Source organism: Raphanus sativus, chromosome 4, assembly GCF_000801105.2.
Source record: "Raphanus sativus cultivar WK10039 chromosome 4, ASM80110v3, whole genome shotgun sequence".
In the NCBI taxonomy this organism is placed as follows: domain Eukaryota; kingdom Viridiplantae; phylum Streptophyta; class Magnoliopsida; order Brassicales; family Brassicaceae; genus Raphanus; species Raphanus sativus.
Genome location: NC_079514.1, coordinates 17,708,908 through 17,720,414, shown reverse-complemented (window position 1 = coordinate 17,720,414; position 11,507 = coordinate 17,708,908). Strand labels below are relative to the sequence as shown.

The 11,507-nt window shown below is 36.2% G+C and overlaps 2 protein-coding genes across 2 annotated transcripts; both read right to left on the bottom strand.

The window, feature by feature from the left end:
• Positions 1-317: 317 nt before the first annotated feature.
• On the bottom strand, positions 318-3,717 carry LOC108848996 (protein NUCLEAR FUSION DEFECTIVE 4). Its single transcript, XM_018622482.2, has 3 exons — positions 3,247-3,717; positions 1,199-2,139; positions 318-1,129 (listed from the first exon to the last, which is right to left on the bottom strand). The coding sequence occupies exons 1-3, from the start codon at positions 3,553-3,555 to the stop codon at positions 661-663; spliced, it is 1,719 nt and encodes a 572-aa protein (XP_018477984.1). The 5' UTR covers positions 3,556-3,717; the 3' UTR covers positions 318-660.
• Positions 3,718-9,756: 6,039 nt separating this feature from the next.
• On the bottom strand, positions 9,757-10,906 carry LOC108849330 (uncharacterized). Its single transcript, XM_018622875.2, has 3 exons — positions 10,454-10,906; positions 10,233-10,372; positions 9,757-10,155 (listed from the first exon to the last, which is right to left on the bottom strand). Exons 1-3 carry the CDS (start codon positions 10,896-10,898, stop codon positions 9,919-9,921), a joined length of 822 nt encoding a protein of 273 aa, XP_018478377.1. The 5' UTR covers positions 10,899-10,906; the 3' UTR covers positions 9,757-9,918.
• Positions 10,907-11,507: the final 601 nt, after the last annotated feature.

Genomic DNA, 11,507 nt, shown 5'->3' with positions numbered 1-11,507 from the left:
CATTTTTGTTTTATCTCTGCGGAGTATATTTTGTTTAACAGTAACATCCGCAGAATTTCGCGATCATTAGGAATGTTTAGTAAAAATTACTACTTGGGTTGTTCAGAGTTAGAAGTGTTTTTCAGGCATACGACAAAAGAAGCAGCTCAAACTAACCTACCCTCGACTCCACGAAAACTGATGAACCCTTAATGATGCTCAGGAGATGTTTTTTGGTAGGTTGCCCCGCCCCCATGGTCGGACGCCTTCGTCAATGCTCGGTGATCACGCAATTTCTAAAGTTTGGCTAATTTCCCACATAATAAATTACAGTAGAGAGACATAAACAATAACACATTTGAATGAGTTAACACCAAGACCAATGTACTTTCGTCCAAATGTCACAAGTCTACAACAAAAACATAAACCACTTAACCTCGTAGGTTGGTAAGTGTTCCAGGTAGATTCTGATGTCTTCAAAGTTCAGTTCCCTAGTCCAACTTACCGATTCACTGCCACAAAAATGCAAAACTGAAAGCCTTCTTTTTTATGTCCCTAAGATGTTCTCTGTTTTTTTTTACTGTTACGAAAGAAAAATATCAAAACTTATGTGCACTTGCACAAGTTCTGGTCGTCATTTCCATCTTTTCCTTCAATATAACACGATTGAATTCCAAATTTCTAAGAATAGAGCATGCTTGAAGCTATCCGATCTTGTTCAAAACGTTGATAAGCTCTTCTAGTTCTCAGAAACAAGACAACACTTGAACCAAGCCCAATCACCGACAAGCATCCCCACCACACAAACGTTAGGAAATAACAGTCTCGTCCCATACATATAACCGACCCGGTCTTTGACCCAGCCGTGCTATGGGATTCATAGACCAAAGCAGCTAAGAAACCGTACACCAACGATCCTATCGGTATGTTTGTGATGAGGATGTTGTGGTTAACACCGACGCTGTTTGGTCCAAAGAGCTCAGACGTTATGGAAACAGCTGCTGCGAATATGAAACCCGAGCTTAGACCAATCAGAGCTGTTCCTGCTTGTAACGCTGTCAAACTTCCTGATGATGCCAGCAAGAAAAGAGCGACGGTGGTTGGAAAAAGAGCAACGGCTAGCCACCCGGTTCTAGCGAAATAAAACTTCCTGCACAATTCAATAAGATCATAATCTTCTCAAGACGCTAGAAACAGAGGTGTGCAAAAAGAGACTTACGCTCGGATATAGTCTGGTGTTGCTGAAAGCAACCGACCAAAGAATGAGAAAGACGAATAAAGCGTGACGAGAGTTGTTGTCTCAGAGTTTTGTCCTAAAGATTGTGCAATCTGTCCAAGGTTGTTGCTATAGACAAGTCCAATCGTGCCACCGCAAAAATAAGCTATATAGTACAGCCAGAAATCTGATCTGCGCAATAGCATAAACAAAGGATGTTCTTCTCCAAGCATTCCAAGCTGGTTTCTTGTAATGAGCTTACTGCAACATGATCTGTTGTCATCATCTTCAATGAAACTCTTCTGAACAGGAGTAATGGCACTTCGCAGTACTACATCATCGTTTAGCAGCTGATACCCGTCGAAGCTAGCTTCACGTGTGACCATTCCTTTATGTATCTCAAGCTCGTCGACATCAACGAGATTGAAACCGGAACCTTCTAAACGGAAACTGGAGTGGACTTTGTGTAGATACCAGTTACGAGCGTAGACTAGACCAGGAATGCATAAAGGGAGAATCAAGAGGAGAATTGATCCACCAAAGAGGAGACGAGCTGAGGTTACACCAGAAGTCTTTGAACCAAAGATAAGCAGATAAACACCGTTCAAAACCGCTAATATGTTAAGCAAGAGAAACATGAAAGAGTCCCTACGAACTCCGTCTGGTGGGAGAGGCTCAAGAGGCGGTTGGCGAAGAATAGGGATGAGAGCAGCAAAGGAGACTATAAGAGGTATAAGAGCGTTTAAGAGAAGGTATAGCTGTGTGGAGATAGGGTTGATTGCGTTGTAAGCAAGAGTGTATAAGGCAGCACTTACGCCATTGAAGCTCACTGTGAGAGAAAGTGCAAGTGATCTGTTTGCAGGAAAGTTTCTGATGCAGAGCACAAAGCAGACTGTGTTAAACCAGCAGATACTTAGCCCAGCTAGCAGACAACACAGAAACACCTGCCACAACATTAACCACAAGGAGTATCTGAGACCATGTCACAAAGTTAAATCATTTTTCCCAAGAAAGTTAAAAAAATATTAAATTGGCTAGGATCACTGCTAAGATAATTCAAATAATTACCTACGGCCATAACAAATTCAATATTATATTCATCACATGGCATAGATTCTCCACTGTCTACTCATCAACAAAGAATAGTCCGAATAGTCCGAATGCAAAGGGAAAAAAAAGAGTATTTAAATGATTTTTGCGACGAAGAGAAAAAATATTAATATATACACCAAGATCCGATCACAAGAAACTACAAAGATTCTCTGTACAGTCATCAAATCCAAGATTAAGCCGAAAGAGGCCAAACAAAATCACGTGCCAGCAAACAGCCAAATGCAACTTCACTTCTAATGTCTAAACTACCAATCCACCAGTCCACTATCAACAAACCTTCAAAAACTTCCAAATCTTGTTTTCTTCTCATGTGCAACCAAAAAAAAAATTATAAAATAAAAATATGAATACTCTAATAATACGTAGGTTAACACGAAGGAAACAACTAAAAAAAACTACTATGAACTGAAACAAAATGAAAGATATACAGAAGAACTTTAAAGATATAAGACGTTTTTAACATTTTGCTATCAAACTTGTTCTACCTGTGAAATTACTAAGGCGTTTTTTTTTGTAACAATTACTAAAGGCGTATAATCTGTCAAATGGCGCCAAGAGTCTTCCATCAACATGGTTCATATTAATTATTGATTATCTCTCTGATAAATTTCTTATATTTCTGTAAATTTTTGTCAAAAAAATTATGATGTTCTTAGACAATTTTTATTACAAAAAAAACTACATTAGTTAATCATCTGTAAAGCTGAAGAAAAGGCTTTACTTATATGATATGAGTCACTTGAATTTATTAAAGCGATAAAGTATTGAAGCTATAATTACTTAAAGCTGAAGAATCGAATATATGTTTCAAGAACCAAGATTAGGTATACTAATATACAACTCATTAGTGAAAAAAACGAATTGATTCACCGATTAAACAAGAGAGAAACAGAATATGCTCAAGAAATCAAAATGTGTAAAGAAGAAATGAATTTTACCAGGATGTAGGGCAGAGAGATAACGTTAGTGATGACGAGCCACTGAACACCATAACCAACGAATCCCATAATCGCCGCAGCGAAGAGAACCGTCCAGAGAGGGAAATACAAGAGCGCAAGCCCCGATGACCAGCCGAAAACCTTGCCGAGATCCGAAGCGACGGCGAGGTAGTTCAGCTGAACCTGAGATATCCCGAGAACCGATTTCAAATCCGAGGAGTAGGTCGAGAAATCGAAATTGGTACCAGTGAAGGCTTGAATCCAGATCGTCGCCACCAGAATCATCCATTTTCGCGACTGTCCCGCCATCTCTTTCAACCACCACAGTCTTGATAATCTACGACGTGGGCTCCTTAATCACTGGAGATTTTTTTCTTTTTTTTCCTTTCCTCTGGGGGTTCGATGTGTTTGTTTTTGTGTAAAGCGAAACTTCGCTGGTTTATAGAATCTGAGAAAAACGGTTCAAATATAACAAAACAAAACAAAACATAACAAAACAGCGATCAAAAAGTGTTCTGTTTTTTTTTTTTTGTCAAGGGATCAAAAAAGTGTACTGTATTGGTTTACGTGGCGGCATTTCATATGAGGAGGTGTAAACCGAGTTGGAATCAATTTTATTTGGTTTCCTTTTTAGTGTCGGCGATCAATTTTATTTGGTTTATGATTTTTGGTTTTAAAAAGTAAAAACTCTACTGTGATTTTGGTTTGGTATTTGATGAATAAATAATACATTACTATATCTTATCATGCAAAGTAGATTTTACAAACTTAGTAATTATATATTTATTATATAAATAATAATATTTCAATTAATTAGATTTCAGTAAGTATAAATCATTCTTTTGATTAGAGTTTGACACAATACTAATACAAAAGGAAAATTCTAAAAATTATTTGCATAGAATATTTATGACTGAAACATATTTCATTAGAAAAGATATTTTTGAGTCAGTTTTACATCTATCAATTAAAATGTATCACATATTACATTACATCATTGAAGTTGGCTCCAAAGAAGTTTTGTGTCATTGAATTCGCTAGCTGACTTGATACCAGATTGTACATTTGCATCGAAAGTTTATGATGATTCGAACGTGATATTAGCATAGTTATTGGAACTTAATATTTGGTTTGAAAATCAAACCTTTTACCATCTTAGTTATAGTTCGGTTTTGATATTTTATTAGAATGAATCGATTTTGATAAAATGAAGATGATGCGCAAGCACTAAGTACGCACGAGGAAAACCAAAGATGGTTGGCACCTGAACAGGCTGTTTCTAACCCTAATATATCTGAAACCGAGAAAGTGGATATATTCAACCTAGGAGCCATCATTGAGCATACGTTAGGTATTCGAAGTTTTTGAACTGGTTAAGAAAATGAAGCAAGTAGACCCAAAGTTGAGACCTACTACCATTCAAGTGCATAATCATCCTCCATTTTGGACACCTGAAAGGAAATTAGAATTTATTGGAAAGTTCGGAGATACAATGAAGGCTTGGGATACATCGTTGATAAACAAGTTTGACTGGGATGATTAATACCAAAGTTACACTTGGAAACTAGATACTGCTGTCAATAAAGTATCAGTGTTTCAATACTTCGACCAGCTATTACCGGAGCTCTTCATGAAAGTATATAACTGGGTCTTTCGTAATTGGACAGCACATCCCTCCTTATTTCAGAACTTCAATGGATATTTTCCTTAGAAGATTCTCTGTTATGATTTGTAACAACGTACTTTGTGGGTATCCATGTCAGTTCAATGTGATGATCTTTCATGTAATGTTGAAGGTCATTTCCCATATCCCGTGTTTTGAAGTCCAAGTTGCAGTTAATGTCTTAATCTGAATTTTGTCTATACATTATTGCCCCAGTTTAATCAATGAGTTCAAACTATTAGCTGTTGGTATTTTAATCTGTGTAGTTAAATAACTGCGATTTTTCATCATTTTCTTTGCTTGTATTTAGTATCTTATCCGGATGTTACGTTTGATGCATCCAATAGAGTGTTGGACTGGTAAACATGTTTTTAATGTTTTGCTGCATCCACATGCAAGTGTCTAGGTACGTGAAAGAGAAGAACTTTAAGAAAAGAGAAGATTATTACGCAACAATGTGTGCAAATGATGGATAGCAAGAAGACTCTCTTCACTACTGTTGCTCTTCCCAGCAATAAACTGGATTTCTATGTCTTTCTTGAAGACCCATCTTCTAGCAGGTGCAAGAGTTTGATTTATTTTAATATATTTTCAGTGTTTTCTTGTGTGTTTAAGTTGTATGATGAGATATATTCTTTATTTGCAGAAACAATACTAGCCCTAGCCTGAATGAAACTAATGAATCACGTGGATCCAAGAAGTTCATGGTGGAGATAACCTATACAACAAAGATCCTCATGCACGATATTGCAAGAGTTCTACAACCCCTCAACCTTCAAGATGTGATTAGTTTGCTTAAACCAAACAACTACTTCTTCCCGGCAGAATCCTCCTTTTTTCTCCATAGCTTCATTCTGGATTTAACAACTGCTTCTTCGTTATCTCTTTTGTCTCCTCAACATCATCCAAGTACACTTTCTTCCTCATGATGAACAGTGTTGTATTATAATGTTTGGTGTTTCTTTAATATGGTTTTAACAAACTGTTGATTTGTTTGTTGAGATGATATTTGTTGGTTTCACCTATTAGGTGTTTATATTGTTTTGTAACATACTTGGTTTGGCCTTGGCCTTGGCTTGCAGATGTGGGTTCTTCTCTTGGAAATGGGTGGATTTCACTTCTTACTAATCATTTCAAACACTTCAAAGTCAACTTAAGCAATGTAAACCGGTTGTTCTTCCTCTGCAACGTAGGACTCTTGTCTTTTTTATTGTTTATCATATTTGCTTAGTACAAAACAAATGTTTTTTTTATGATGTCTATTTTTCTTTTTTCATACAGTTGTTTCTACCATGTGCCAATGCGACCAACAACTCATCAACTAATGATTATTGAGAAATATATGGTTGGATTTTTCAGATTTTGGGATTTATTGGTTTATGTTGGTTTGTAGTGAAAGAGACTAGAAGACTATGTTGTAAGAGAAAAAAGAAGAAGAAAAAGACTCGCTCCAAGGCACCACTAGTGGGACAACTAAAGGTTAACCCCCTTCTACCACCGCTTGGATCATCACTGGCAGAAGATGATAAAGATACTGTTCATAGCTTAATAATGATTATGATGAAGCTCCACTAGTAGAAATTGATGGACTGGGTGAAGGAACAGTGAGTCAAAGAACAGCGGATCAAAGAACAGCGGGTCAAGGAACAGCGGGTCAAGGAACAATGGATCAAAGAACGGGTGAAACCCATCCGAGTCTACCGGGTCACGCAAATTTGGTTAGTTTGATACATGAAACTCAAACATCGTCTATGGGTGATGATACTTTGGGGATGATGGTAAACCAAGATGATGATGATACGGGTTGGCCTTACAGATCGAGGTGGGTAGCTTCCAATAGACGATGAAGCCATCCCATGCATCCTTCGTGAGCTTGGTCGGCTTCTCGTCGTAACCGTAGATCTCCCACTTGTCCTTCCAATCGGAGACAGTGTTGCAAAGACGGATCTTTGCCTTTGCAACAAATTCCCTCTTCACCCTCTCGGTAATTCCTAAGGACCAGTGTCACATTTAGTGAAACAAACAAAATTTCTAAAAATTAGAATAAATAATTAATTATTATATATATATATATTAAAGTTTACTGCAAAACATTTAAACCAAATCGTCTTAACGTGAGTTGGAGTCATGCTGCAGTTCGGATAGACTTCGTCGTAATATCTCTTTATCGTCTCTCAAACGCTCTGACCAATACGGTTGTTGGTCTCAAACCTGAAAATAGAATGAATTTGTTAAAAAAAAAATAAAAGAGATTTTAATTTTAAATTAAATGATTAAATGTACTTACCAATAAATACTCGGCGGTCTATTTGGGTCCAGAATGTCTAAACCTTTTCGTACAGGTTGGGCAAGCAAATCCTCCACTGTATATTTCGCGAATGGTGCAGATGGAGAGACCCAAAAATCTGGATGAACGGCCGCTGGGGCAGGCTGATCCGGGACAACCTGAGTCCAAAGCCCCTTTTCCTTTCTACTCGTTAAAAGAACTATATTGTTCATATCAAAGAAGACGTCAGGGTAGAAAAGACTTTTATCCCTTTGCACTGTCCATACCTCGTGAGTGACATCTTCTTTTTCCATGTCAATGAAGACGTCACAGTGTTGGCTCTGTACAGTAGGGTTTGGTAGGGAAGTAGATTTCCTGACAGAACAAGCAAGGGTTTTTTCCTGATGTACAGAGGCGGACCCACGTGCATAGATGGTGGGTCAGTTGATACACCTTAAAGTTTATACTTTTGATTTTGTTCAGCTACAACGTTAAGATTTGCTAGCTCTAGTGGTTCAATCTCCTTGTTTGACACCCCTTAACCCGAGTTCAATCTCTCTTGACACCCTGTTTTTTACTTTTTTTTTGCTGGATTAAAAAGCCCATTTAAAATTTTGACACACCTTAAACAAAATTCTGGATCCGCCACTACTGATGTATGAACATGATCGACAAAATAGACTATAATTAGAGTCACGAGCCGTCCCACTAGGAATGATGTAGATTCCACTTTCCCTGAGATTCCCCCTCCCTCACTTCATATTGTTTCCATGGAAGAGAGATTGTGAAAACTCATACAAATCGCGAAATAAAGAAATTCCATGAAACAACTCCAAGAGAAGAATCCATTTCTCTGTTTATAAGTTAGTGTTATATATATTTTTTACTCTATAGTATATATGTTGATAGCGTTATATCAAAATTATTTGGGCAATTCTCCATAATAATCCATTTTCAGTTTTTTTTTCAAAAATAGCACTAGAAGCTAAATAAGTTTGAGATATTTTATCATTTTCCAACAGATTTTTTATATAATTTGTTATGTTTTCATTTAGTTCATTAGAGCACATGCAATGGAAGTTTATCACGAGTCCTTAGCAGTTAATCCTAGGTTAATATAAATACAATAATATTATAAAACCTAAGTTAGCTGAGGATTGGTCATTAATTAAGGATTATAAGAATTTGGTCCTTAGCGACGTGACATCATCTGATTGGGTCGGCGGAGTAATGTGTTTCGTTTTGAAAAAAAAAACTTCTCATTCTCGACTCAACACGAGAAAAAAAAATTTCTCTCGAACGAAACGGCGTATACATGAACAATTTGAAAAATGATTTAATTAAAAATATTTAGAACAAATTTGGTGATGAAGACTAATAATTATTGTATATTTATATTTAATCATGCAATAAATAAAAATTTTAATTTCACATGTTTTAAAATTTAATATATTTTTTATTTCTAAAAATTCCAAATTGAAAAACACCATTGAACATACAATTTTGATTAGAGTCCTTAACTATTCAAAAAAAAAAATATTTTAATAATGTTAAGGATTCCAATGATGGTAACTCCAAGAGATGCTCTAAATATTCAAGATTCAGTTACTATTTATCTATTTTATGATGCTATTTTAGATATTATTCATCAGACGTTTTATATATATGATTTTTTTAATATATGTTATAATATATATATATATATATATATATATTAAAATTAAAATATATAATAATTTAAAAAACCCGGTTCGACCGGTTCAACCAATCAACCAGTGAATACGCCGAGTCGGTGTCCGGTCCGGTTTTTAAAACATTGAAGATTATATATAATAAAGATTTTAAATCTAAAAAATTAAAAATAGTTCCCAAAAAAATTTTGGATTTCAAAATTAATTTTTTTATCTAAAATTTTTTTGAAAAAAACTTAGAAAATAAATTCGTAAAGGAAAATCCAAAAAATTGCAACAGAATAAAGTTTTTCGAATAAAAAATATTTTTTCATTTATTTAAATATCTATTTATATTTTTAACTTTGAGTAAGTGTATAGTTGTTATTTATCACTTTAATAAAATATTTTTAGTCATTTTCCTACTTATGTGTTTTTTGGTGAAAAAGCCATTTTTGAAATGGTAAATATTAGATTTGTCCATCTAATATTTGAAAGATTTGATATCGCTGAATAAATAGCTAGTAAGTAGAATAAAAGGTGCATAAAATGTTGGAAGTTATATAACGAAAGAGGTGGGAAGTTATTTACTATTGCCGGACGTAACGACGTATTTAGGAGTCTCTCTCTACATATGGAGTTTTCAAGTCCAAGATGCAAGTCCGGTCCATTTTGGGGAGTCCTAGAGATATTATCTCTATGGTTTACATTGATTATTATACTTGGTTTGGAACCCACTTGTATATATAGGCTTCATCTTTTTCACATCATACGATCGAGTGTGTTTGTTAATAAAAATATCAAATCCAGTTTAAATCTTCTTCGTGAAGCTTTCTCTTAGGGCAAAGCCTAATCACATATATACCTGCTCCAACACACTTACCATTATACAACGGAAAGACAGACTGAAATGTGCTAAGCATAGATATATAACAATAACCAAAGCAGAACAAGTTTACCAAAGCAACACAAAGGATGCTAATGAATCGATTCCTTTGATGGGTCTAAGAGATCTAGCAAAAGCTACTACATTATTTAACCTTTTTACACACGCCGGTATCTGATATCAGCAACTAAAATTGCTTGATAGGGTTCACGAAGGGTTTAGTTTCACGTTTAGGGACCAGAAGATCCACACCTGAACTTGTAGCTTCTGCAACTTCAACAGAGCAGTGAAGCTCAGGTGGTGTTGAGTTCTCTCTCAGAAACATGAGCTTGGCAATAAGTTCCCCTGGGAGATCAATGTCAAGCTTATAATCTGCTACAAGTTCAACGATGGCTCTCAATCTTCCAACATCCTTGTTTTTAACCTAGAAACATAAGATTTAGCAATGTACAAATCAGTGAACAAGATTAAACACATGGGAGGAACCGAACCAGCTCTTACTTTTCCCATGGCAGAGTGTCTCAAAACGGTGATCTCTTTCATAAGAAGAGTTGTGGCTGAAAAGTCTTTAAGCTTGAGCAAACATATTATCCGGACCGCAGGTATGTACTGATGATTCTTTATGAGATCTCTAACAAATTCTGCAAGAAGATGAAAGGAGTGATAAGACCTTAACAAATCCTCTATAAGATCTCTATAACAAAATGGTTCTAGAACCTGACCTGGGATTTTACGTTTGAGACCAAAGAAGTGAAACAGTTTTGGACCTTGTGTGTAATGAAAAACAGACGAGACAAGTAGCGCAGTCTCCTCTTCATTGATCAAGCTCTTCAATCCAAATGCCATAATGAATAACAAGAAAGCCAAAGCCTCATGAGATGAACTAGGAGCTTCGATTGTTATATTCTCTTTCCATATACTCGCCAACTCTTCGGCCTTCAACTGCATTTGAGGATTTTCTGATCCTCTAATTCTTGCGAGCTCCTCAAAAAACAGAACCAAGTTCTTCACGACCGAGTCTTGTAACCCCAGCTTTTGTCTTCGATAAGCAGTTCTAAGCTGTCTGTCCACTAGATCCAGAACAAATTTCGCTGGATTAGATATAGCTGTAAGATAACTGGACACTTCACGACGACCAAGAGCTTCCGATGAGAATTCATGAAGCATGAGAGCATCTCCAGTAGACAAAAGCTCAGTCTCTGCTGCAATGGGCTGTGGCTCGTGCTTGACAAACACACTGCTTCTCAGTCTCAACTCTGTCTTCTTCAGCTCGAGTTCGTTTCAAGTGTTCTTCAGTGATGTCCTAAGCTCAAAGAGTGTTTTTTCTTCCGACTTGATCTGGTTCTTTATCAAAACAAGTGCCTTTTCTTTATCCCTGGCTTCAACCTCTGTTGATTTAAGTTTATCTGTCTGTTGCTCGATCTGCTTCTGGATCTCAGCCAACTTTAAACTCAGAACTTGAAGCTGTTTTTCCTTCAGCTCAACCTCCTCAACGACCATGTCCAGATGGTTGTGTAACGTCTTCAACATCTGAGAAGAATCAGTCTTTAGTTTCTTAGCACCAGTAAGTGCTGCCTCATCTTCAACTCTTCTTTTCTCCATCGCCACTAGCCAAATGGATTCAACAGCAACAAAGAACCTACAAATCAAAATTAATTTTACACATTCAAAAAAAAAAAAGAACCTGCAAATCCGATTCCAAGAAACATTGTAACAAAATCATGAGTGGGGAACAAAAGTAAGAAAAACCCACCACACAGGTCACATAAAAAAACA

What these genes read in the sequence shown, in the direction of transcription:
- LOC108849330 (XM_018622875.2), bottom strand. Translation starts at nt 10,898, where the DNA reads ATGCTTCATGAATTCTCATCGGAAGCTCTTGGTCGTCGTGAAGTGTCC. An exon ending in TCTCAAACGTAAAATCCCAG is followed by an intron (nt 10,373 to 10,453) that starts GTCAGGTTCTAG and finishes ATCTTCTTGCAG; the next exon opens with AATTTGTTAGAGATCTCATA. An exon ending in GACACTCTGCCATGGGAAAA is followed by an intron (nt 10,156 to 10,232) that starts GTAAGAGCTGGT and finishes TTATGTTTCTAG; the next exon opens with GTTAAAAACAAGGATGTTGG.
- LOC108848996 (XM_018622482.2), bottom strand. Translation starts at nt 3,555, where the DNA reads ATGGCGGGACAGTCGCGAAAATGGATGATTCTGGTGGCGACGATCTGG. An exon ending in TCTCTCTGCCCTACATCCTG is followed by an intron (nt 2,140 to 3,246) that starts GTAAAATTCATT and finishes ATGTTGTGGCAG; the next exon opens with GTGTTTCTGTGTTGTCTGCT. An exon ending in ACACCAGACTATATCCGAGC is followed by an intron (nt 1,130 to 1,198) that starts GTAAGTCTCTTT and finishes TGAATTGTGCAG; the next exon opens with GAAGTTTTATTTCGCTAGAA.